Raw genomic sequence first — 24548 nt, forward strand, 5'->3', positions numbered from 1 at the left:
CAGAGCATGAAGGACTGAAAAGAAGATTCCCTAATTGGTAGAATTGGTTTCTTAATCATCTCCTCTAGTAAGAAGCAAGACCTAAAGAGTGCACTTACTTCTGGTTTGTATTCAAAAAGAAGTTGGTCTCCTGTCAGAATGTCCTCCTTTGGAAACAGCTGCATATTCTCACAAATACTTTCAACATATTCAACTGGGTCAGTCTGTAAAACAAACAGTTCTATTTCACTAGCTGATCATTTGAACATTTTCCCCCTTAACCTTACTTCTGGTTAAGCTCAAAGGTGAATCCAGGTCATCAGTTTCCCCACACAATTGTGCACTGACTTTTGCAGTTGTATTGTGCCAAGAATCAAGTGGAAATAGTGAAGAATCCTAGATTTTGGCTGCTTTCCAAATATGCATTGGCAGTTGCACCAATCTTCTGCAGTAGTCAATTCATTTGATTCCCAGATGCATGACAACTGCAAAAATCAATGTAGATTTTAGACAAGAAAACTTGTTCCTTGAAATCCCCACTGGGCTCATTAAGAATCAAAGTTAAGAAAAAGAAGATAAGAGTTTCATTCATGTTGGAAAAAGCTATTCATTTGAACGGCTCCTAAACAGGGCTCCAAACTCAAGTTCTTAGCTCTGAAGATTGAAGACGCACATCTTCAAAAGCAGAAAGTCATCACAAATCATGATTGTTTCAAAAGCATCTCAGTAAAATAATCCCATATTATTAAAATTAGCAATGAGCCTACTATAGTCACCACAATTAGATTCCCAGCCATTATTAGTTTCCATAAGCCAAGATAAAATGATGGGCTATAAAATGGTGTTTGGAAATATTCAAGGTTGAGGAAATACCTGTTCTTGATAATGAAATTCATTAGCTTCAATCTTCTGGATTTCTTCCCAAATTCTGTGGATGATAACGTATGTTTCTCAATAAATCAGTCACATTTGTCAAGAAAGGAACCATTTCCAGAAACAAGGTTTCAGAACAAACATTCCAAAAGATTCCTTCACCACATGGGGTCGGACTAGATGATGACCTTCAACTTTACAATTCTATGATTCTAAGGCTATTTCTCATCAGCCTGACCAGCAGGCCAGAGGAAACATCTTGTCATTTCCCATCTTAACATGGGACTGAGGGCTGACCCCATTTCCTTTTGCAGCTCTTTAAAAAGATTCATTCTGCTGCTACCACCTCCTAGGTCAGAGGCTGTCTTACTGGCTTCCTATTAGTAAAGAATTATGAATGAATTGTTTTGATGTATCAATACTGAGGTTTTATTATGTATCTCTTATTAAACTGTTCCATATTGTTTTTATTAGGAAGATGACACGGATAACAATGTACTCTTTATGTATTTGTAAGTTTTATACAGAAAAGCAGTATATATAGTAACTAATACTTCTCATAGAGAGAATGTTTCAGGATAGTGAATATTCCCCTAAACCAGAGTTTTCCACACTGTGTGTTGTGACACGTTAAGTGTGTTGACTGCTATGTGTAGGTGTGTCCTGTGAATGCTCCCCCCGTGGCTGGAAATGGGTTTGTTTAACCTCTGGTTTGCTAGTAAGACTGAATTACTGTGTTGTGAAATGATGCATGTCTAAAAAGTGTGTCACCAACATCAAAAGTTTGGAAAGCTCTGCCCTAAACCAATTCTTAAATAGTCAACCTTAATAGCTAATTTTCCTTGCTTTTTCATGGGGTTGACATTTTAGGGAGACTTCCAATTCCTCCAGTTCTTTTTAACAGCCATTTCCTCCCACCTGCTACTTTTGCTCACATTTAGGAATAAAAAAAGTTCAGTAACACCGACTGCTCACTAGAATCAGGCCTTAGTTACCTTTGCTCTGGTCCTGTCTGCTGCAACATTTTCAAATACTGGAATACGACGTGAACAACCTGAAAATGGAAACAAAGCACATTCAGGTTTCTGTCATCTGCAATAAGCGAGAACAACAAACACTTCAAGCTGAGCTCAAATTTACCTCATAGAAATGATTGTAACCTTCATCTGTTAGAGTCACACAAATACTGAAGACGGAGTATGTAGAGTTCTGTTCAAATCCTGTTTCACCGTTTCCTCCATACAATGCAAGAGCCCAGAATCTATCAGGAAAAAATTAACACATCAAAGATAGAGCTATTGATACATATTTCCAATATATTTCTGGCTTTTAGCAAGAGGACGTTTTGCCACCCCTGCTTTAGCATGCAGAACAGATGACATATTTCAACTAATCACCTAGGCGTAAGCAACAACATAGTGCAGTCTATGTGAGTAAAGCATTGCTTGTATCACTCCCCCTGCCCCAATGGAATAGGGAGTTACCAACTTCTGATTTTTCCATCTCCTCACATGATGCAATCACAATATAAGCAAAGGGTAGGTAGGCACTCTGGAGAAACTTTTCAAAATGCTCATGTCAAGTCTATCCAATGTTTATGTTGCACAATATTTGGGTTATAACAAATATATGTTGAACTTGGTCATTAACTAAGCTGACATGTTTCTCAACTGTCTGCATTACAGAAGTAATACAAAGGCACATGGCGTATATATCTTTTAAATGTGTCAATTAACTATTAAAACTATTATAACTGATTTTTTCATACATACTTTTTTCTAAGGAATGAAAGAACGCTGCCTTTGCCTTCGTGTCCAACCAGCCATGAAATATAGTGAAGAGGTTTGACCCTGAAAAAAGAGGGGAAAGTTTAAAAATGGAGGTCATAAAGCATGCCTTGAAAATATTGGTTTCTAGCCATTACACAAATTAGCAAGTAAAATAAGCATATCCAAAATGCTGGGATTTAGTGATGATCACATTACAAACTACTATAGCTACCATAAACTATGTGTGGTATTCAGGGTGCCTTTCTGCTGACAGAAAGGAATCCATCAACAGAACAAGGAAGGGCCCAACTTTTGACAATTGTCTTCTGTACCCACCCAAATCTGCTCAGGATTCCCCCAACCCTTTAGAGGGAGCACAGACCACTGAAAAAGGATTGTTTAAAATGGTCTCCCTCCACATTCTGCTGATGGAGCCCCTTCTATCAGCAGAAAGCCACTAGTCGCTGCTTTTTCTTTTATCAACAATTTAATTTGTTCAACTAACTCAGTTTCCTGGTACCCACATGAAAGGGTTCAACCATAACAAGAGTTTAAAATTTACCTGTAATGTTGTTCTTGTGGTGGAAGAGCCCAAGTGATATTTAAAGAGTGCGTTTTTCTGATTGGAACCACTAAAAATAAAGAAATGTTTACTGTAAAATGTAAAAACATGATTATCTGCCTTCATCAACTTTCTCATAATAATTTCTCTCAAAAAGAAAAGTGCAAAGAGCAGTATTTTAAACTTTGAAAGTTACAAAGTTTAGAATGCAATATGTATTCTTAATCGTTAGCACTATAGGAATTACTCATTCCAATTACTCACCTCTGTAAAGTTTCTGGAAATCAGGTGTGTCAAAAGGTTCTGTCAGGTGGCTAAAAGTTGGTCTTGGTAAATCACTTTAAGAACAAAAGAAAATAAGTTAGGCATCATTGTCCTAATTCCGTTAGGATTCTCCCCATATCACATCACAATCCTGTGTATCAATGACTAATCTGAATATATCCTTCTGTACCCAGCACTCATTGCAGGAACAGTACCAATTCCAGGGACTGGCTCCTCACGTGTTCCAACAGGTGATTATTGTGTTGTATGTCTGGTAGAAAACTATGAACCAGTATCTACAGATTGGGATTAACATGCCCATTAAAAATATTACCGCATTTTTCCATGTATAAGACACCCCCATGTATAAGACGACCTCTATTTTTTTGAACCCAAAATTGAGAAATCAATATTTTAAACATCAAACAGAACACCTTTGTTATTTTATTCAATATTCAAAGCACCGGCGCTGGCATAGCAACCCCCACCAAATTTGTGCTAAGTATTCATTCTGTACATGGGAAGAGGAGACCCAAGTCCTAAAGTAGGTTTCAACTAATGACTTCTGATAGTGGAAGCCATGCACAAGGGCTTACGCTATTGCAATGGGGCTTCCCTACCCGCTCCCTGCAAACACCCCTCAAAATTGGTTCTGAGGGTCAGGAGAGCACCCACATCAGTGCATGAGAGGATGAGGGGGTGAATCATTCCATCTGGCCAGTCAAACTATCACCTTAGCATGCTTGTTCAACTCCCCCCAACCCCCAGTCAGGCATGCTATTCCTTTAAGCCAACACCACACAGCGACAGATTCTATATCAATTATGCCACAAATTAGTTTTTATAATTAAAAAGCAGTAACAGGCAATGACATGGAAAGAGAAGGAAGAAGACGCAGGGCTGGAAAGAAGGGGAAAGGGTAATAAGCAGGGAAAGTTTAGGGATAAACAGGTGAAATCATATCTGTGGTCTTCTCATATGACTTGAATGCAGAACTGTGCATATAATTTTACATCTTTCTTATGACAAAAATGGTAGAGGGGGAAAAAATCTTACTTATTTGGAATCTCTGAGAAGATTTCAATCACCCATTTTTCCAGAGTATCCAAGGTTTCTAGGGAGGAAGGGAGAGAGAGAAAAAGCTCAACAGCCAATTCACTGAAGAAGAAAGGCTTGTTCTCAGTAAAACAAAGGTAAGCTGGAGAACCTGTTCATTCTCAAGAACCCAATCAGCTAATTAAAGAAGAGGTGCAAACATTATAAAGTCTGTAGGCCCAAAGGCTCAATTCTCTCAGTATACCTAAACTGCACATGCATTTGGCACTTGGATTATTTTGGGGTGTGGCTGCACCAGTACAATTTCTGCTTCCTATATCAGGCATATGTGGCAGCTGAGCTTGCATTCTTACAACCTCCCAAGCTGGTTGTATCAGTTAAAACTTACACACAACAAAATTACGGCTGGTCTCCGTGATATGGGCCGCGCCCAAAAGCTATCTGAAACACCCTCCACAATAGATGCTTCTGGCAGCATAGAAATATTCCTTGTGACGGCAGCCACACTTAAAGAAGCATCCATGTATGTCGTGCATGTACAGATTGGCCCCTTAGGGCAGGGTTGGGAAGGGAGGGGCAGGTTTTTATCCTTACTGAGAAAAAGACATCATTAAAATGTCAGTAATGGCAGAGAAAATTCACATGCCAAGTCTGTGTTACTGGAAACTCAGAAAACACTGTATTTGGCTCAGGATAAATCATAGCCTTGTTTACAAAGAGAAATAAATTATCTAATATTGTGAACTTCATTTAGACTAATAAGGAGCAAAAAGAGGGTTAGGTAATGCAACTAATGAAACTTATATGAATTGCTAGGTCCCAAATATAAGCCTCTATTTTAAAAAGGTGACCAGACACTTTCCTCTAAAGAACACCTATTTCATCAAAATGAACTCAATATTTAAATTCAGACGTAGAAGATTGAAAATATTTAGCTAGATACATCTAGTTTTGTTTTAATTTTAGTGGAGTCATATGTATAGCTGATCAGAAATACGTCCTGATTCAGTGGGGCTTACTTTCATTGTACACAATTGCAACCCTACTCATTTTCCTGGGCACAGGCCCCACTGTATTCAACAGGACTTACTTCTGACTAGAAATGTAAACTATTGTGGCATTCTTTACATTACAAGCAGATGCAGAAGAGTTTTTATAGCTCTTGAAAGACAATAATCAAGGCAGTGTATCACAGTTTGCACCTGTAGCATCAAGTTAACAGACGTTACCTTTCGATTGCACAACTAAAGTCATATAGTGAGCTGAGTAATAGCGCTGCCAGAATTCCCTCAGCCTGGTATAAGTATCAATGTCATTTTGCTTTGGCTCATGTTTCAGCGTGTCTGCATTACCTGTAAATAATGTTGAAAACCAAGGTTGCTTATTATTAAAAATTCTTATGCTTTTGATCCAAAGGCTTAACAGGGTTCTGCTCTGCTAGTAACAAAAGTAGTTACAAAAGTAACTACTAGAAATTCAAAGGCGAAATATTTTTCCCCACTGGCCCCAAATTAGTTATAATTAAAACTAATAGTTCGCATAGCAAAAGTCATTAAAAACATACTGTGCATTAACAGATTAATATATATCTTGCCAGTCCACGTTTTTCCTCCTTCACCCCACTTGCTGAAAAATAAATTTTAAGCTGCAACAAAGTGGTATCCCCCTCATCTTGCTATCCTTCCTCCTGCTGCGTGCCCACTATGTGCCTTCCTTCCTCCCTGCCCACAGCTTGGAACAAGCTGTGCAGAACATCAACACATAAGCACTTATGGCGGGACTCAAAGAGAACTGGTAAGAGAGAGGACAGGAAATCTCTGCAACACCCACATACGAGGTTCAGGATAATCTGTGTGTGAGCAGCTTGTGGGAAACAAGTTATGTCATCTTCTCAGTGTACTGCACTAACTTGGCCACATGTGTTCTCTATCACCATACAAGATCCAACAGGTTCTCTGTGCCATTGATGACTAGCCTACAGACCACACCTGGGCCCCCAGCTCACAGGAAGGAGGTGAAAGTGCTCTGCTCGATCTTCAGAAAGAAATCTAAGGAGCAGGTAGAGTTTCTATCTCTGCACTGAGATCAGGAAGGAGAGAAAACTCCGGCTGTTTTTTAGAGACCGTCCTTGAAGACCAACCAGAGGGAACTTTCATTTAGCCTTTGGGCTAAAACTAGTAGCAGCCATTCCATTACTGAGGGAGATGGGAAGCAGGAAAACTACTAAGTAAATTGAGAGGCCTGCTCCTTTTAGCTCCTCATCTCCATAAACCATTTCAGACTGAGTTAAGTTGTTGTAAGAACTTTGTAACTATAAGAACTGGTATCTAATTTCGCTTTTTAACTCTTTCCCCCTTTCCCCTTTGTGTTGTTTTTAGGTGGTATGTCTGAGGGCAGGGCCTGTGTTGCTTTTTATTGCTCTGGGAGCCTTTTCAGCTGGACAACAGGATAAAAACACTTTAAAATAATAATAAATAATACTTACCCCAAAAGAACTTCTTCATGGGATGGCCAGACTTGGCCAGACTTCCAAACAACATCTCTCTTCGGTTTGCATCAGAGGGCCTTGCAAGCTGATATTCTGTTGTTTGTTTAAGAGAAAGGTTTTCAGATTCAAACTAATATAGACCTCCAAACCAGCTTTGACTATAGGAATATAACAAAGCCATGCACATTAAAATGTTCATTTGCTCAAAACAGCACGAACAGATCAGAAGGACTATTGCCAAAACTACTTAAGCTAGCTTACTGCTTTTATGCATGGCTTGTGTGTTTATTTTTACATCAAAAAGAACAACACTCAAAACTAGTAAAGGGCCCAGCTATAAAGAATCCTGCAGATCCACTGGCTGAAGAGGGTTCGCTTTGACAATGTCAGCCATGTGGCTGATGGAAATGTACACAGAGCCAACCCAAAATCAATCCCAACAACATGCTAACTGCTTAATGCAGGGTGCTTTTTTATCATCTGCAGCACCCTTCTGAATGCAAAAGACCCATTCAAGAGAATGAGTGGTAAACAGAAGTCAGCTCCTGTATGGAAAATGCCCTTACTGGATCAATATGCAGGCTTTACAATACCTGCTTCTAGTCAACTTAAGTGATGACATGAGGAATTTTTCCTTTACACATTTTAAGTTGGATATATGTAATAAGAAAACATCAACAACTTGTCTGTCCATTTTGAAAGATCCACCTTCCTTTTCAAGTTTAAATGAACTTCTGAAGTTTTGTGAATCCTTTTGTGAATCCTTTACTGCAGGTAGTAATAAATTAGAAATTCAAGTTCCTCTGTAAGTTGTTGAAAACTTCAGAATGCAGAAACTGTTGTGGGCGTCACATGCAACCCTCAACCAAGCACACAAGAGAATGCTTGGGGAAGGGACCCTGTGGGCACATGTGTGCCTGCAAGTACCACGATGGTGACCTCTGGGTACTAAAAGCATGTATAAATGTCCTGCTTCATGGAACATGCTTTCAATACTTTTATGCCAAACAAAATTTATTTTTTTCAAAAAACTAAATATCAAGTGACAAGAGAAATCAGGATTCTTACCACTATCCACAGCCTCAACTTCCCGATCAATTGCATCACGGATCATTAAAGGGTGAATGAAAAACTGCGCCCACCTGAAACAGAAAAATATTGGACATATGTTTTTCCAGGCAGTCTGACAGGCTTGCACAAAAATTAGTTTTCAGGTGTACAAGTGTTGCAATTTAAAATATTTACCAAGTTCAAGTTTTAGTAATAACATAAAAAAAGTTATTCTAGTGTCTGTTGTTAAACTTTCTATCATAAAGCAAAGGCTTAAAATATTCATTACATTTTTATTCCCAATGGAAATTATGCTTTGATGTGTGTCTTGGTTATCCGCTCTAATAAAAATCTAGATTGGTATGAATTCGTTTTTGAAATTTATGACCCAATGTTGGCAGTGAATTATATTACTTGCCAAAAATGAATTCTTAAGGCAAATGATCCACAAGAGTCTCAGTACTCAATGTAATTGTACCCCATAGAACTATTTATTTTTAACATCCTTTACAAATATATCATTCTTCAATGAAGCATATTTTTTTACTAATATTTACCTGAAGTGTTTCAACCTTTGGGAAGTATCTAGGTCAGAGTCAGACCATACTTACTGAAATCAATAGACTTGTTAGTCATTACTGCAATCCAGAAGTAAGTCCTATTGAATTCAATGGGGCTTACTCCCTGGTAGGATTGCAGCCAAATTTATGCAGTTATGGGTCTACTCTGAGTATGACTTAGTGGATACCATCCAAAGTTTTCAAACTACTTGAAAACTGGGGAAAAAATCAAATGCAGCAGCAGCAACTACTCAAATAGGAAGCAGTAAATCCAGCTTTTTATTCAGAATAATCAAAATACCTATCAAGAGCCTCCTTGAAATATTTCCTCTGTACATCGAACTGAAATATTGTTCGTTCACAGTCTGTTGAAGCATTGTCACTGCCTCCATGTTTCTTCAAAAATGCATCAAAACCATTCTCATCTGGGTATTTTGCACTGCCCATAAAAACCACTGGGGGGAAAAATGAAAGTTAAAGACAGGTATTAATTCTAATGGAAAAAACTTGAAATTCCCCAAGTTCAAAAAGAAGTTTGGGTGTATTAAAGGGAAACAAATGGAAATAGACTAGTTGCATATGTTTGACAAACTTTTTTTTTTAGATCAGCAGGGCAACTTCTGGTTTTAAGATATCTATTGCTATTCTATGGAGATATCATATCTAACTTTGCAAATATGCAAGCAAGAAAATAATGCAGCTGACTCCTACATTGCTGATTTTCAGGGTTTTATGTCAAAGAGCTCCACAGATGCAAAACTAGAAAATTTAATTTTTGCTAAAACACAGCAAGGTAACATTTAACAACAAAAAACATACTGTGTTCCAGAAAATGTGCCAACCCAGGCAGATCTTCAGGGTCAGAGAAACTGCCAACAGCTATACAAAGTGCAGCTGCAGACTGGGAAAAGAAAAACAAGAACAGCATTTTAAGAAAACAACATTACTATCTTATAAGATTACTAAATTGCCCACTATAAAACAATTCTGCAAGGGAATCACGAAAAGTGATGTAAACACTGTTCAATTCTATACAAGAACGAAAACAATCTGAATTGTAAAACTGCAGAGGATGACCTAAGAATCTGTTTAAGGCAGACACAAAAGTAATGCTTTCTTTATCTGAGGGCCAAAAGCCTATCTCTTCTGCAACTCTGAAGTGAACCTGCCAACTTAACATATTATGGCAAGACATCTTCTGAAAATGATTTATTGGTTTTTTAAAAAACTCTCTTGTCACTCACTTTGAACTTCTCTGTCATTAACGTGTTTTCCTTTGGAATTTATTTGTTATATTGTTTGGGTTTTAGCTGGAATTTTATACACCCTGTAGATGTATTTTATATAAGTTTCCAGTACAGAAATGAATAAAATATCAAAAGTAGCAATGTGTTTTTTTGTCCTCTGCACCAAACCACTCATGGTCAGTTGTTATCATTATTCAAACCATACCTGTTTTTCTGTGCTATTCCTCTTCCTCGTTTCCTCTTTCTCTCCTAGCTCTTCTAATTCACTGTCAGGGTCATCAAGATCCTCATCATATCCACATTCATCATCATATCCCTCTTGGTCATCTTCTATTTCTGCTCCAGAATCATCATCTTCATCCGTGCCTTCCTCAGAGTCATCCTCATCCTCTGACACTGCACAAGGGCTACCGTCTGGGTTATTCAAGTCCGAAATCAGCAATGCACATAAGCCATTTTGCAGTTTGATGTACCTACAAAGTGACAGGTAATATCATCAGGACGATGACCCTTTCCATTGGCTTCTTAATGCCTTAGGAAAATAAAATAAAATGGAACATCCCTGTATTTGCCTCTGTGTCTCTGCAATCATTACTATTATCATCATTATAGTAATTATTATTCATTACCTACTTTTCACCCTAAGGTCTCAGGGCAAGTTACAGCTTTAAAATACAATATTAAAAACAATTTAAAATAACAATGAACTTTGTTCTTGTATAAGGGTTGTATCATGATGACTAACTTGAGTCTACGTTTCAATTGCCTATTGAGTATGACTTGGTTGTATACTACCCATTAATATTTGCTAAACATAATTCTTGCCTTTCTGAACTAATAAAAATATGCATTTACCTTGGCAATTACATTGCAAGACAAGACACAATGCTGCCAGGACTGTTTTGGTGTTAATGAAGTATTCTACATTAGGGCTCCTTACAGAGATATAGACAGCATAACAACAATGGAAAAGGAACAAATTCTACTTGGGGTTTTTTGGGAGGAATGGTGAAGGCTCAACAGCAGCCTGTAGGTCACATCTGTTTGCATGGATGGCCAACTAGCAGCCTCCAAGACTAAAAGTGGTTGGATTCAGAATGTGAGCTGCACCACTGCTTCTTTCATAGGAGATGCTCCTCTCACTTCCTGGGAGAGGTGCCTTAAAAATGATGAGGGGAAAGCTGTGCACTCACAATTCAGCACAGGCAAAAGTGGTAAGAGCAAGGAGAGACTTACACACAATCCTTACCAATCGTTCTGCTTTAAATCAAAAGTGTTACCGCTCTAAACCCCAATGCAAGAAAAATAAAGCTTTCATCACAGAAATGCAACTACAGCGCAATGCTCTTCTATTCATCCACACAAAATTGCAGTCAATCACAGCTTTCTATTTAATACTGGAAATTCAGGTTAGACCTTTTCTATCTCTACAGCAGGTTGTTTTCCATAAGACAAAGTAGATGTAGCATTTATGCTCACATTCAAGTTGCAATTTCAATGTGCAGATTTACATTTTACGAGTATAATTACATAGGATGCAATTAAACATTGCACTAATATAAGCATTCTGTCAGTGCAAGCATTTCTGGTTGCCAAACAAAAACCTCCCCTTTCCTTCCCCCATGCACAGTTCTAGAAGTTCTCCTGACTCTCTAGAGAGGATCTATGGGAGGCACATAGGTCAAGGAGAGACATAAAGCCCTGCTGTGCTTGCAGAATGCCTTGTGCAGGCTTCTGCAACCAGCACAAGGGTTAGCGGACCCTCGGTTTTGGCTTCTGAATTTATACCTATTTATTATTAAAGGGATGCGGGTGGCGCTGTGGGTTAAACCACAGAGCCTAGGACTTGCCGATCAGAAGGTTGGCGGTTCAAATCCCCGCGACGGGGTGAGCTCCCGTCGCTCGGTCCCTGCTCCTGCCAACCTAGCAGTTCGAAAGCACGTCAAAGTGCAAGTAGATAAGTAGGTACCTTCTCCGGTGGGAAGGTAAACAGCGTTTCTGTGTGCTGCTCTGGTTCGCCAGAAGCGGCTTAGTCATGCTGGCCACATGACCCGGAAGCTGTACGCTGGCTCCCTTGGCCAATAAAGCAAGATGAGCGCTGCAACCCCAGAGTGGGTCACGACTGGACCTAATGGTTAGGGGTCCCTTTACCTTTATTATTAAAGTACACTAATGATTATGTTTTTAACAGGCACTTGGTATTTATATGGTTATAAGAGTGCAGTTTTACATTTAATGGTTGGAATAAAATTCCATGTTTGTAATACATATGCAATTACTTTTTTTACTTTAACCCCACAAGCAGGACTAGAGGGCAACAACCCTCTCTTGCTGTTGTTCCCCAGTAACTCATATTCAGAGGCACTCTATTTCTGGAGATAGTGTTTTACCATCACAACTATTAAGACTATCCCCTCCATGAATTTGTCTAACCTGCTTTTAAACCTATCCAAGTTGGTGGTCATCACCACATCATGTGGTAGTGATTTTTCTTCTTTATGCCAAATTATTCCTTTCTTTGAAGAATTATAAAGTAACAAGTAACCTCACTCAACATGATCAAGTTACTGATAACCAAGACCATAACCTCTTATTATATGACTTAGATAACAGTGCTGACGGGGGGCGGGAAAAGAATCCAGTTCAGCCAAATCAACATTGTCCAGGTTTTGGTTACATAAGAAAATTGTAAACAATACCAGACCAAATGCTAGTTAGTAAAGGGGGGGGGGAATCACTTAGGAAAATAAGTCATGATGTAATGTTTTCTTTCTTATTTGTCCCCTTGAAACCAGTCCTGAAATTCTCAAATCAAAGGTGCGATATCAAGTTGATACATAACTGGGGCAGTGGTGGTAAGCTACTGCTATTCCCCACCTTTAAAGAAAAAGCCTGAAAATGAGCACACACAGACTCTGATTCATCACAGAAATCAACTACTCAGTGTAAAGTCTGCAAAACTTTCTTGTCAGTTCTATTTTACCAGCAGATCCAGCTAAAATCTCAAGACTATGACTAAAGATTACTTGCTAGAGGCAACAAATATGTAAGAAACAAAAGTCCTTATGAAAGTCCTCTTTCTGTAAGCTGAGAAGTGGAACACAATATACTGCTAACACAAATGGGGAAAGAGTAGGTAATCTCACAGGAAGTTACTGATTACAATGACCACCACATATGTGCCTTATTCCAGTTTGTTCTCAAAATGACCATGAGTATGACTTGTCTAAACTCACCCAGTGAATTTAATGCCTGAGTAGGGAACTGACCTTAAGTCTTGTTTCGACTACGGCAGACCAACACGGCTACCTACCTGTAACTGGTCCAATCTAATTATCTCATCTAACACTGGCTCTCTACAAAGAGCATCTGCTGGAATTGAGCTAACAAAGGTGGCAAGCTATTTTACGAATACAGAGTACATAGGAACCCTGTGGGATCAGACTGAAGTCCGCCTAATCCAGAACAGTGGCTAACCACATGCCTTTGGGAATGTCACTCCATTTGGCACTCAGTGATAAACTGCTTCTGAACCATAGCCGTCAACGTTTTCCTTTTTTTAAGGGAAATTCCCTTATTCCGAATAGGATTCCTCACAAGAAAAGGGAAAAGTTGACAGCTATGTTCTCAACAGGGAAGTTTCATGTTGCCATCCTGGCTAAGAGCCACTCAGTAGAATCATGCGGGATATGTCTCCGCCAACTTCGCCTTTTAAATGCATCTAAGCTAGTGGCCAGTAGCATCTTCTATAGCACATAATGCAATGGCCCGTGGCTTGCATGACTTTTAAAAGAAACATGAATATATTTCCCCTGCCCATAGCTGTCAACCTTCCCTTTTTTGCGGGAAATTCCCTTATTCCAGCGCCGTTTCCTGCTGCTTTCCGCTGCTATCCCGGATTGTTAGCTATCCCGTAGACTGTCCCTGGGACAGGTGAGGCTACTGATCCCTTATTTTCAAGGCTGCTGATCCCTTATTTTCAAATCTGAAAGTTGACAGCTATGCCCCTGCTTCTGATAACCGGGCCTACCACGCTGGAAAGCGACATCCCTTCTCCCCGGGATTGCTCTACCCAACCTCCCCAACCACAAACCTTCTGGCGGCCGATCAGGATAAAAGGAGGGGAAACTACGGTGCTGACCGGCACAAGAAATGTCTCGTGTAGTTCATTTACGCTACGCTTGACGCACCTGAGAGGCTCTTCCCCATCCTTACGCCTTCGCCCTCCCCTTTCCTCCTCCCCGCGCCCACCTGTACTGCTTGGGATCGCTGGGGGACTTGACGATCTCGGGATCCCCCAGGTTGGGGCTGGGCTCGCTGGCGGCCGCGGCCTTGTCTCCTTCGCCTCCCGCTTCCGCCTCAGGCTCCTCTTGGGCTGTGCCGGCCTTGGCCCCGCGACTGCTCTCCAGGTCCTCAGGCTGCTCGGCGCCGCCACCCAGCGAGGCCTTGGCCCGGCCAGGCATGGCTGAGGGAGAGCGAGGCCCGCTGAGGATCCCTCGCGGCTTGGCTTGAGGGTTGCCGGCGCGGCTGCTGCGGAGGGCTCGGCCTGCTCGAAGGTGGCTCACCACCGAGGTCCCGCGCGGCCAGGCGGCTCCCGCCCTCAGCATCCACGGCGGGCCCAGCTCCGGCCCAGCAGCTCCAGCCCTCAGCCGCAGGCCGGTGCTCAGGACCGGAAGCAGCCGAAGTCGCCCAATCAGGGCCCGGCTCGGCATCCACGCGCCGGACGCCCGCAAATCCGAGCTTCTACCGGCATCACTTGACTCTAACAGGCTGCCGGGAGCCTGAGGAGGTTGGAATGGGGCAAACCATTGGCGTTAGGAATGGAGGGGAGACGGAGAGTCGGGGAAGGGGAATAAGGTATTGTAGGATGGAGTAGTAGGCTTATCTCACCCCTGCTTCCTTCAAAACTGAGTTTTGAGGTTTGCCTTATAAACGTCTTTCTAAAGACGAGTAGTTTTGGATTGGTTCAATAAGCTCTCACTCGTAGAAAAGGAGCCAATAATCTGTGACAGCGAATGAGGGAGCGCGCGCGCGCGCGCCCTGTATATATGTACAGTATATGTATCTGTTTGGCTTGGAAGTAAAAATGATTGTGACTGCTGTTTCTCTTTTTGTGTTTTGTAACTTTGTTCCTTTTAGGTTCTAAAGGTTTGTGGCATGCAAACTATGGAAGACTGTGGCGTTGTAGTTTGCATTTTCGAGTTGCCCTGCTGCTCTGGTTGATGGATCTTGGTGTTCTAGTAAAAAACAAAATAGATACTGTAAACTTGAAGTCTGTCCGAGTGATCCACCTTGCTATCTCCAAGATTAATATTGGCGATACTTGGGAGTCACTACAGTTTGATTTACGTGCCTGCACCACTTCTACAACCTTTAACTTACCTATTAGACAACTTTGTTGGTCTTCCAAAAACACTCGAGGCTGCCCTCCTAATCTACAAATGACTAGCTGTAATTTGGACACTGAAGAGTGGGTAGAATGGAAAACTAGACGATCCCATTTCACAAGAGTTGCAAGTAGCCAAGCTTACATAGGTTGGGGATAGGAACCTGGTTCCCCTGCACCATGCTAGAATTGCTTGCACTGGGTTATCCTCTGTTACACCAGACTTACCAACATTTCATTGGATAGCCAGGACTGAACACCCAACCCTCCTTTCCATTGTGAACAGAGGAGAAATGCACCATTTGCTCTGGTACATATGTAATTTGGATATTGTACTTGTGAAAAAGAAACTGCAGTAAACTATTCACCATTTCAGCAGCTAATCAAATCTGGAGCCAGACTGATTTGGGGCCAGGTGCAATCTAACCTGGGTCACATGATTTGCAATGATAAAATAGGGGAGAACCATAAATGCCACCTTGAGCTCCTTGGAGGAATGATGGCATATAAATGTAATAATAAATTATTTGATTCAGATATTGTATACCTTTCTTTGTATCATTAATTGTCCTTATATTTCACTGCTGTTACACTCAAAGTTCCATCAGCCCCTGTAAACATGGCCAATGTTGGGGATGATGGAAATTGAAGTCCAACAATATCTGGAATATCACAAGTTAGCCACACACCCCCAATTAATTGAATCAGTGCTATTTTTCTAGAAAAAATAGGTGCCGGAACTCACCACGGACACTTCCTTTATTCTCTTGGAATGGCAATAGTGCCCACCTGAGAGGTGCTGGAACTGAGTTCTGTTGAGTTCCATCTGAAAAAAAGCCCTGAGTATAATTAAAAGTGGGCCCAGGTTATATTATCTGGAGAGTAGCTCAGCAGCCTATGTGAATGAAATAGTATTGACCTATGTTACAGAACTGAGGTAACAATTATTGATGCAATGTATGTGAAGTAATTTGAACAATCTAAAGTCCAAATGGTAATAATATGTAGCATTATCTTTATAACCTTGCTTAGTCTATCTATCAACAACAACACTAATAATAAATGTTATTGATAAGCATTATAACTATATGGTTTCACAGTGATACAACTGAAAAACTAGACGAGCTATTTATGTCTATTAGCAATGTAAATTAACACTCAAATCAGATCAGGGTGACTAAATAACAGCTTTATTTTGTCACGATTTCATAATTAGGAACATGTACATTCAAACACTACACAGAAAGTGCCTGCTAAACACCAAATCACAAATGTGCAAGAAAATAGAACTTTCTCATTATAATTAATACAAATTCAAACTCTCTACTAAACATATTTTGACTTACTATCACAGTTCATATTCCTACTATGACAAAGTGGAGTTTGTGTGTGAACATTAACAGTGCAATCTTATATGTCCACTCAGAAGTATGTCCCATCAAGATATGTGGGATTGCAATCTTAAGGTAGCTGCAAGATTGTCAAGGGCAACTTTCAAATGCCTGATCCTGCAATTACAATGAATTGCTTCCTGAGCTTAGCTGACCTCAGTGAAGGTAGAGGATATTGGCAGGAAAAGTTAAGTGTGTCAATTTTAGTAGCCTTTGTCATTTTCAGTAGTTTTTATGTGCACATGTAATACATGCCATTTATGATTATTAAAATATTAAATAGTATAGGAATGGTCCTAAATGATATATTCTGATTTAGTGAAATTTAGTTCACAAAAGCTAATTGCTATACAAAATTTGTTAGTCCTTAAAGTGCCACAGAATTCTTTTTTTCAACCTTTTCCCAGTTAAATACGTCTTTTTTTTCTTGGGAACTAATGTACTTCCACAAGTGCAAAAAAAATTAAACAGTCTGAATATTTATCTGTAGAGCAATTAAGCCATAGACTCGTTGAATGGCTTTGGATGTCTATCACTGTCGTACTTGCAGTCTAATTGAAACCATGTCCAGAATTCCATGCACATACCAAGGCTTTTCAAATGCTGCTTTATAGGAAAAATACCCCTAACGACTTGTTCCCAGTGTTTCTGGCAATATGCGCCTCTAAAGTACCACCATTTCCTTTTGACACATGCTCATGTGAATGGTGTGGCTGCTGTGGTATGGAGTGACTGAGCTTGGTGGTTTTTGCCTCAATGAAAATGACTGGTTCAAATGGAACATAATAAACAAATTCCTTGTGCTACTGGAAGGAATTTGTTTATTTTGTTTCGACTACGGCAGACCAACACAGCTACCTACCTGTAGTCTAGGACCTTCTGCATGCTCTCCCACTGAGCTACAGCTTTTCCTGTGCAATTCTTCTTAAGCAAAGATACCAGTTAATTACACAAAGAACAATATTGCCTCTCCCTTCTGAAGATCTTTTTGTGAGATAGTTCAAACTGCTGTCCTTTCTTTTTTTAATTAAATTTTTGTGCCATAGTTAACAGTGGTCTCTAGCTATCAGATGCTAATAAAGTGTTTTTGAGTCAGGATTACCTGACTGGTGGCAAAACAATGGTAACACTGAGAACCACAAAGAAATATGTGACAGACTATATAAACTACTTAAACTGTAGCATAACTTTTCACTGGAACACTAGCTGCGCTTGCACTGTTTTTGTATAAAATATATAAAGAGACTTTGCAAAACATCAGACAAACATATCCAGCTCCACCAGCACTGAAACATCTCTTTTAAAAGATGTACTGTACCTGCCCCCTATCCTGAAACAACAACTTTCTTAGAGATTTTGAGGCATTAACAGGAGCACTTCTGCTGCAATGGAGGGGGGCTGTATGTGAGACGCACGTTCTTCCCGGCAGTAGTTGTTCTAGAAGCTTCCGAATCCATGCTCTCCGACATCTTTTCACAGATGATGTCCACCAGGCGCTCAAAGACCTGCCTCACGTTGACATTCTCCTTGGCGCTAGCTTCAAAATAATCGAACCCTGTTTTTTTGTTTTTTAAAAAAGTACACAAATCAATATCTAGTTATCCCAAAACTGCTTCTCATGTTAAACTGGCTTTAATTTATCTGTTGGTCATATTAAACAGTTCATTTTGGTTTGTCTGTTTTTTTTTAAAAAAAACAGGTGTCTAAGTTCAGAATAGATAAGAAGGTTTTATTAAAAATGATGCTGTATAAATCTCTAGTTTATGGTCTTTAAAATTAATAAAATCAGTTTAAGTTCAGAAAGATATTGCACCATATGAGTGTAGCCAGTGTTATTTTTCTAGAAAAAGAAGTGCCGGAACTCTCCATGAACACCACCCTCATTCTTAGAATGGCAATGGCACCCACCTGAGAGGTGCCGGAACTGAGTTCCAGTGAGTTCCGGCTGAAAAAAAGCCCTAAGTGTAGCGCAGCTGTAAAGGGGATTTATTATTATTATTATAAAGCATTGGGTATGTAAATGGCCCTCAGGTTAGGTGGACTGATTTAGTTGATGTGTATTGTATTGTATAGTCTTTTAGGGTGGGTTTGTTTTTATTCTTTTCTATTGTATTCTTTTCTATTGTATTGCATTTTTTCCTTGCCCCATTTTTTTAAAAAAACATATTTTATAATTTTAACACATCAAATATTAAATACATAGCTCTATTCACATATTAAATAAACAAATCTTAAATCAGGCATTGAAGCCCACGAAGAAAAAAGCCTACAACTACTACTAACAATATTTAAAGCTTACAAAACACTTTTAAAATATTGCTGTCTTATAATGTCTGGATGCAGGTACAGGCAGAGCAGTAGATAATAGCAGCTTGGTAATCATAAAGTCATAGACAGGAACCAGCTAAAATTAGGAATAAAGTTTTATTGTGGTCCTTTGTTTTTAACCGTGTTGTCAGAGGTGAAGATTTGGGAGTTGAGAACTGGGTCAACATGAGAGGTTTGAATAAAATTAGGAATTAAGGAATTTCCATAAACACACTGTTAACTCTTTTACAAAAAAGCAAATGTTTACACTCCAGAGCTGTTTGGAATGCTCTTAATCTGGTGTTTGATATACTGTACTTCTTGATGTTCTAAAAAATCTGAGAAGTATATAAGGAAGAGTCAGAACAAAATACACTGCTGAGAAATTATGAGCAGTGTTAACTGTCATAGTAATTTGAATGTTGAATGTCATGCTGATTCGTATGTCAACTACTAAGAATGGAAAATGGAATGACTTAACTGAAATATTTTCATAAAGTTATTAAAAGGGCTGCTCCATCAGACCAGTTGTTTGAAATGAACAATCAGTGTTAACACACCAACCAATGGAAAGCTAAATGAGGAAAATTATATTTTATGCATGCCTGGGTACCTGTAATCCTCACTGCTGTGAAGCTCAGAACAGCTCCCAGTGCTCCCAACTATTTGACAAACAAAGCTGTGCATCTGCTGCAAATAGTAGCAGCAGAAAGATAAATGATGCTTCCAGACAGGTTTTTATATTAGTATTGGTACTGGTCATTCATACAAGTTTTTCACAGTGCCTACACAAAATGCCAGCCTTGCCCACCTCAACTGAATCCAGATTCATCATTTTCTCTGAAAATACAATCCATTAAAAAGCCTCTTGCCCATGACCTGTTTGTGGTATATAAATGAAAGCTCTGCAACATTATACCTCGGTCTGAAAGCACCCAGTAATTAGAGTGTGAGGCTAAGGCTGTGGATGCTCTCTCACTGAGCCATAAGGCTCTCTGGTTGACCCCCTGTTCAGCCACTCTCTTGACAACACTGAGAGTATAAATAATAGGGCATGAAGTCACACATCACTCATCACACCCACAAACATTCATATCCCACAGTTTATTTCATTCTCTCTTTCACACACTCACAGTCTCTCATGATGCCATCACTCCTAAAGACATATCTCAAAACAGCCATTAAGTCTCCATCACTCAGCCATGACACTTGAAAGCCAGAAAACTCAGTATTTTTTTTAAAAAAAAACCTCATTCTGCACGCTTCACTCCCTAGGAATACTGGAATTACCAATATCCAGCCAGTCAATATACAAAACCAGATCCAAACCTGACAAAACTCACTTCTGCACACTCACACATATACAGACAGCAAGTCACACAGGAATCGGAGCAAACATCCAGCTAACAGAACTCAACAGTAATGTGCCCAAAGGAAAAAAGATAGAAAGCAAGAAGTTCAGCCGTGACCAAATGGGACGTTCAGCTTACAGTTCAACTCAGTTCACTTGGGTAGCAGGCAGGGTTGGACCAAGACATTTTACTGGCTGAGGCAAAAGGCAAGATGGTACCCCTCCCCATTCCACATAAGAGAAGCCTATTAGACCTGCAGTTGGATTGTAGTTCAACATTGACAACATCTTTCACTGCAACTGAGACAGTAGGCTAAACAGAGAGGAATAGTCAATGGGCTTATTAACAGTCTATGTCCCTTTAAATGTGTTTGTGGGAGGGGTGTTATTGGTTTATTTTGTTCTTCTTGTTTTCATTCTGTATTTTTATGCTGTTAACCACCCTGGGATCTTGAGGTGAACGGTGTTGCACTCATTTAATAAAAAAATAAAATTACATAAATAATAAATAAATATTAAAACCCAATTATCTGAGAAAGTAGATGAGGGTGCAATTAGGATGCAACTAAGGGATACAGAACCCAGCCCTCAAGATGATACTGGACTACAACTTCCATCATCCTTGACCATTGGTCATGCTGGCTGGGACTGATGGGAGTTGGAATCCAACAACATCTGGAGGGCCATTGGTTCCCCATCCCTGCTTATAACTGGAGGGAGAAGGGATCAAAAAAAGAGAAACGTTAACATGTACCCAACTGATCAGCCAGATGTTTTCCCTTTTCAAAAGGAACGATTCTCTCATCCTCCATGTCGCATTTGTTTCCAACCAGAATGACTTGGGCATTATCCCAGGAGTAGGTCTTTATTTGAGTAGCCCTGTGGGAGAAGAAAGGATTTGCGGTGAGAGTAGTAGCCAATAATGTGTCACAGTGTGGATGCACTAAACCTCCACTCCCAAATGATAAAACACAAAGACAATATTGACAGTTAACATATTGTTGATTTTGCAAAAGCGATGCAATCGTCCCAGTTTAGGAATTTCAATGAAATTTTTTAGCCAAAACCTTTGTGCATTTCAGTGGTGTGCAGTCAGTAGACCAGGGGGACTACGCTAGTCCCTTCAATGATCTTGCTAAATTAAAGCATTAAAGCCTGGTGCCTCCTTCCCAAAGCCTGGGAAACTTCTGCTGGGCTTAGGGCCAGAGGCTGGACTTAGGGCCAGAGGCTCGTGTGTGCGACACCCCCCCCCATGGCACTCGCAAGCTGGTGCCTCTGATCCTAACTGTTCCCCTATGAAAAATTTCACACCACTGGTGTGAAATTTGCTGACCCCTTTTTTGAGGAATATAATATGGAAAAGTGTGCTTTGAAAAAAGATATACTCAGCCTTCAGCTGAGCTGCTGGCTTCTGACACTTCCAGTTCTGCACCTGAAGGCTATAGTTTAGTTAGGAAAGCTTATAATTATTAATAAAAGTAGCCTCAGATGTTCAGCTTTTCTTGTAAGATTTTTCAAAGTAGGGTGCTGTCCATCTTCAGCTGAAACTAGATCAGAGCTCCAAGATGTGCCTAATATTCCATGTTTTGTTCACACATACGCACACAAATGCATTATAGCTTGCCAGTGACTACTTATTGATCCTGTTCATTTTAACTTGTGTTTCTGGGAATTTGGAGTTTATAGGTCAGTCACAGTAGCATCAGTGCTTTCTAGATCAGTTTCAAGGATTTGTCCTAGGTTGTATGAAAATATCTTGAAGCTGCACCTTTTTAAAACAATCATAAGCTTTCATTAGGTTGCAATCCTAACCCCACTTACCTGGGAAGAAGCCCTATTGAATTCAATAGGATGGTTAGAATTGCTCTGGCAATTTTGTTTAGTATATTAACCAACTTAATTTTTAGTTGAAGTTCCAAATTAACGGCTCACTTGTTTATTTTTGAAGCTGTTAATTTCCGCTAGTTTTTGGTATCTTGTGGATATCTTTAATTAACTAACTAATCTGAAGATTAATCAATTAAAAATGTTAATAATTTAACAACATTTCTACATAATTTTAGGATGGTTAAATATGCATCTCCAAAAAAAGAGAGGAATATTCTCACCAAAAGAGATTGCAAGAGACAAATATTTGAATGAAATTTGTCTGTGCTAATTTATATATATCAATTCAAATTTAGAAAGAAATTGCTATAATTTAAATAGAAATGCTGCACCTCTCAGCACAGTTTTGGCTTTGGAAAGCATCTGTGGCCAAAGAAACAAACCAAAGCATCCCAAATCCAGCAGGGGGAGCTAGGAGATATAAAACTGATGAATCATCTTCATCCCAAATTCATTGCTATCAATTAACCATATATATAATTCTAATATATTGCATTACAGTGGAATGTTCTATTGCAGTTTGGAGGAATCTTGAGTTGTTGTAGTCATACCTAAACATGTGGTCAAAAATGTTCCTTTCATCTTAAGAACATAAAAACGTCAGAAGAGCTCATGTGGTCCAGGAATCCTGTACTCACAGTGTTCAAATGGATGGTTATGAGAAGCCCACAAGCAGGCCATGAGGGCAATATCCTATCTTCAGTGCTCTCCCACTTGTGATATCCAGCAACTAGGATACAGAGGTATATAATTTCTGACAGCGGAGGCAGAACATAGCCACCGTGGTTAAAGGGACCCCGATCATTAGGTCCAGTCGTGACCGACTCTGGGGTTGCCGCGCTCATCTCGCTTTATTGGCCGAGGGAGCTGGCGTACAGCTTCCGGGTTATGTGGCCAGCAGGACTAAGCCACTTCTGGGGAACCAAAGCAGCGCACGGAAACGCCGTTTACCTTCCTGCCAGAGCGGTACCTATTTATCTACTTGCACTTTGATGTGCTTTCGAACTGCTAGGTTGGCAGGAGCAGGGACTGAGCAATGGGAGCTCACCCCATCGCAGGGATTCAAACCGCCGACCTTCTGATCGGCAAGTCCTAAGCTCTGTGGTTTAACCCACAGCACCACCTGCATCCCACTGTGGTTAGTAGCCATCAATAGCCTTATTTCTTCTACATCACGGGTGTCAAACACAAGGCCCGCGGGCCAAATCCGGCCCGCCAGACCTCGTCATGTGGCCCGTGTAGCCGCTGCTGGCTGCCAGCCTTCACCTTTTATTCTCACTTTTTTTTTTGACACAAGAAAGCCGCCTCTTCAGCGCATGCGCAGCAGCCTACAAGCCAGAGAACGTCTGCCCTCTAACGGCGCCGGCCGTTCTACACAGGAAACCTCCACTTTACATGCACTCAGGAAACCTCCACTTGTTTTTATATTGAGTGCATGCCACCCTGTGATGTGACAGATCCAACAGCTGCCTGAACCCTTCTCTCCTGTACTGTAAGTACATATGATAATAAAGAGTGGACATATAGTCCTACAGATACAACCAGCCCTTCGAGGGTGACCAAACTGCTGATGCGGCCCCCGATGAATTTGAGTTTGGCACCCCTGTTCTACATCAAGCATTGGCAAACTCGGCCCTCCAGATGTTTTGGGACTACAACTCCCATTATCCCTGACCACAATAGAAAGTGTCCTTTCATACTGCATTACGGTGTGGTATGCTGGTTTGACATCAACTGATAGGAAGTGCCTACAGAGGGTGGTGAATACAGCACAAGATATTATGGGCTGTCCCATGAATCCGCTGGATGAAATAGCAGAAGAAGGTTGCCTCAGGAGAGTAAGGAAAATTCTCAGGGATGATTCACACCCTGGCCGGCACATTCTTGATCTCCTGCCCTCAGGCCGAAGATATAGAAGCATGATTAGTCGCACCAACAGGGTAAAGAACAGCTTCTATCCATGGGCTGTTAGGCTGCTGAATGAAAAGATAAAAACAGGGCAACTGACTTTCGGGTTTGGTGTGTGTGTGTCAGTAAACGAGGGGAATTAAGACTAAGAGAGCTGAGTGCGGGGTGCTTGTGTAATTTCACTGCATACAAGTCGTACAAGTGACAATAAAGTATTTCAATTCAATGTGAGTTGTAGTCCCAAAACATCTGGAGGGCTGAGTTTGCCTATGCCTGTTCTGCATGAAATAGCTTTATGCTCTTTTAAAGCCATCCAAGTTTGTGGTCATCAAGACATCTTGTGGGAGCGAATGTCAAAGTTTAATTATGAACTTTTGTCTGTCCTGAATCTTTAGTTTAGGTAAATGCTGCTTACTGCTATAAGCAGTGGTCTCCAAACACACAATGCACACATTTCCTCACTAGTATTT

General features: G+C 40.3%; 2 protein-coding genes across 4 annotated transcripts in view; both read right to left on the reverse strand.

Annotated features, from left to right (window-relative positions):
- The window catches only part of NRDC (nardilysin convertase), a 38747-nt gene extending 23962 nt beyond the window's left edge, over positions 1-14785 (reverse strand). The window contains exons 1-15 of the mRNA XM_083447907.1: positions 14100-14785; positions 10054-10321; positions 9421-9502; positions 8903-9056; positions 8060-8133; positions 6989-7084; positions 5733-5855; positions 4504-4561; positions 3448-3521; positions 3184-3253; positions 2625-2702; positions 1993-2113; positions 1848-1906; positions 853-907; positions 99-203 (exon numbers count right to left, since the gene is read on the reverse strand). Coding sequence (XP_083304033.1) covers positions 99-203; positions 853-907; positions 1848-1906; positions 1993-2113; positions 2625-2702; positions 3184-3253; positions 3448-3521; positions 4504-4561; positions 5733-5855; positions 6989-7084; positions 8060-8133; positions 8903-9056; positions 9421-9502; positions 10054-10321; positions 14100-14560 — 1878 coding nt within the window. The 5' untranslated portion in view covers positions 14561-14785. The remainder of the gene's footprint in view (positions 1-98; positions 204-852; positions 908-1847; positions 1907-1992; positions 2114-2624; positions 2703-3183; positions 3254-3447; positions 3522-4503; positions 4562-5732; positions 5856-6988; positions 7085-8059; positions 8134-8902; positions 9057-9420; positions 9503-10053; positions 10322-14099) is intronic.
- A 1619-nt stretch (positions 14786-16404) lies between these two features.
- Positions 16405-24548, reverse strand: part of RAB3B (RAB3B, member RAS oncogene family) — a 51782-nt gene continuing 43638 nt past the window's right edge. For all 3 annotated transcript variants that reach the window (XM_083447198.1, XM_083447196.1, XM_083447197.1), the window contains exons 4-5: positions 21038-21162; positions 16405-18180 (exon numbers count right to left, since the gene is read on the reverse strand). In XM_083447198.1, coding sequence (XP_083303324.1) covers positions 17990-18180; positions 21038-21162 — 316 coding nt within the window. In that variant the 3' untranslated portion in view covers positions 16405-17989. The remainder of the gene's footprint in view (positions 18181-21037; positions 21163-24548) is intronic.

This window comes from Podarcis tiliguerta, assembly GCF_965153285.1.
Source record: "Podarcis tiliguerta genome assembly, chromosome: 6".
Taxonomy (NCBI): domain Eukaryota; kingdom Metazoa; phylum Chordata; class Lepidosauria; order Squamata; family Lacertidae; genus Podarcis; species Podarcis tiliguerta.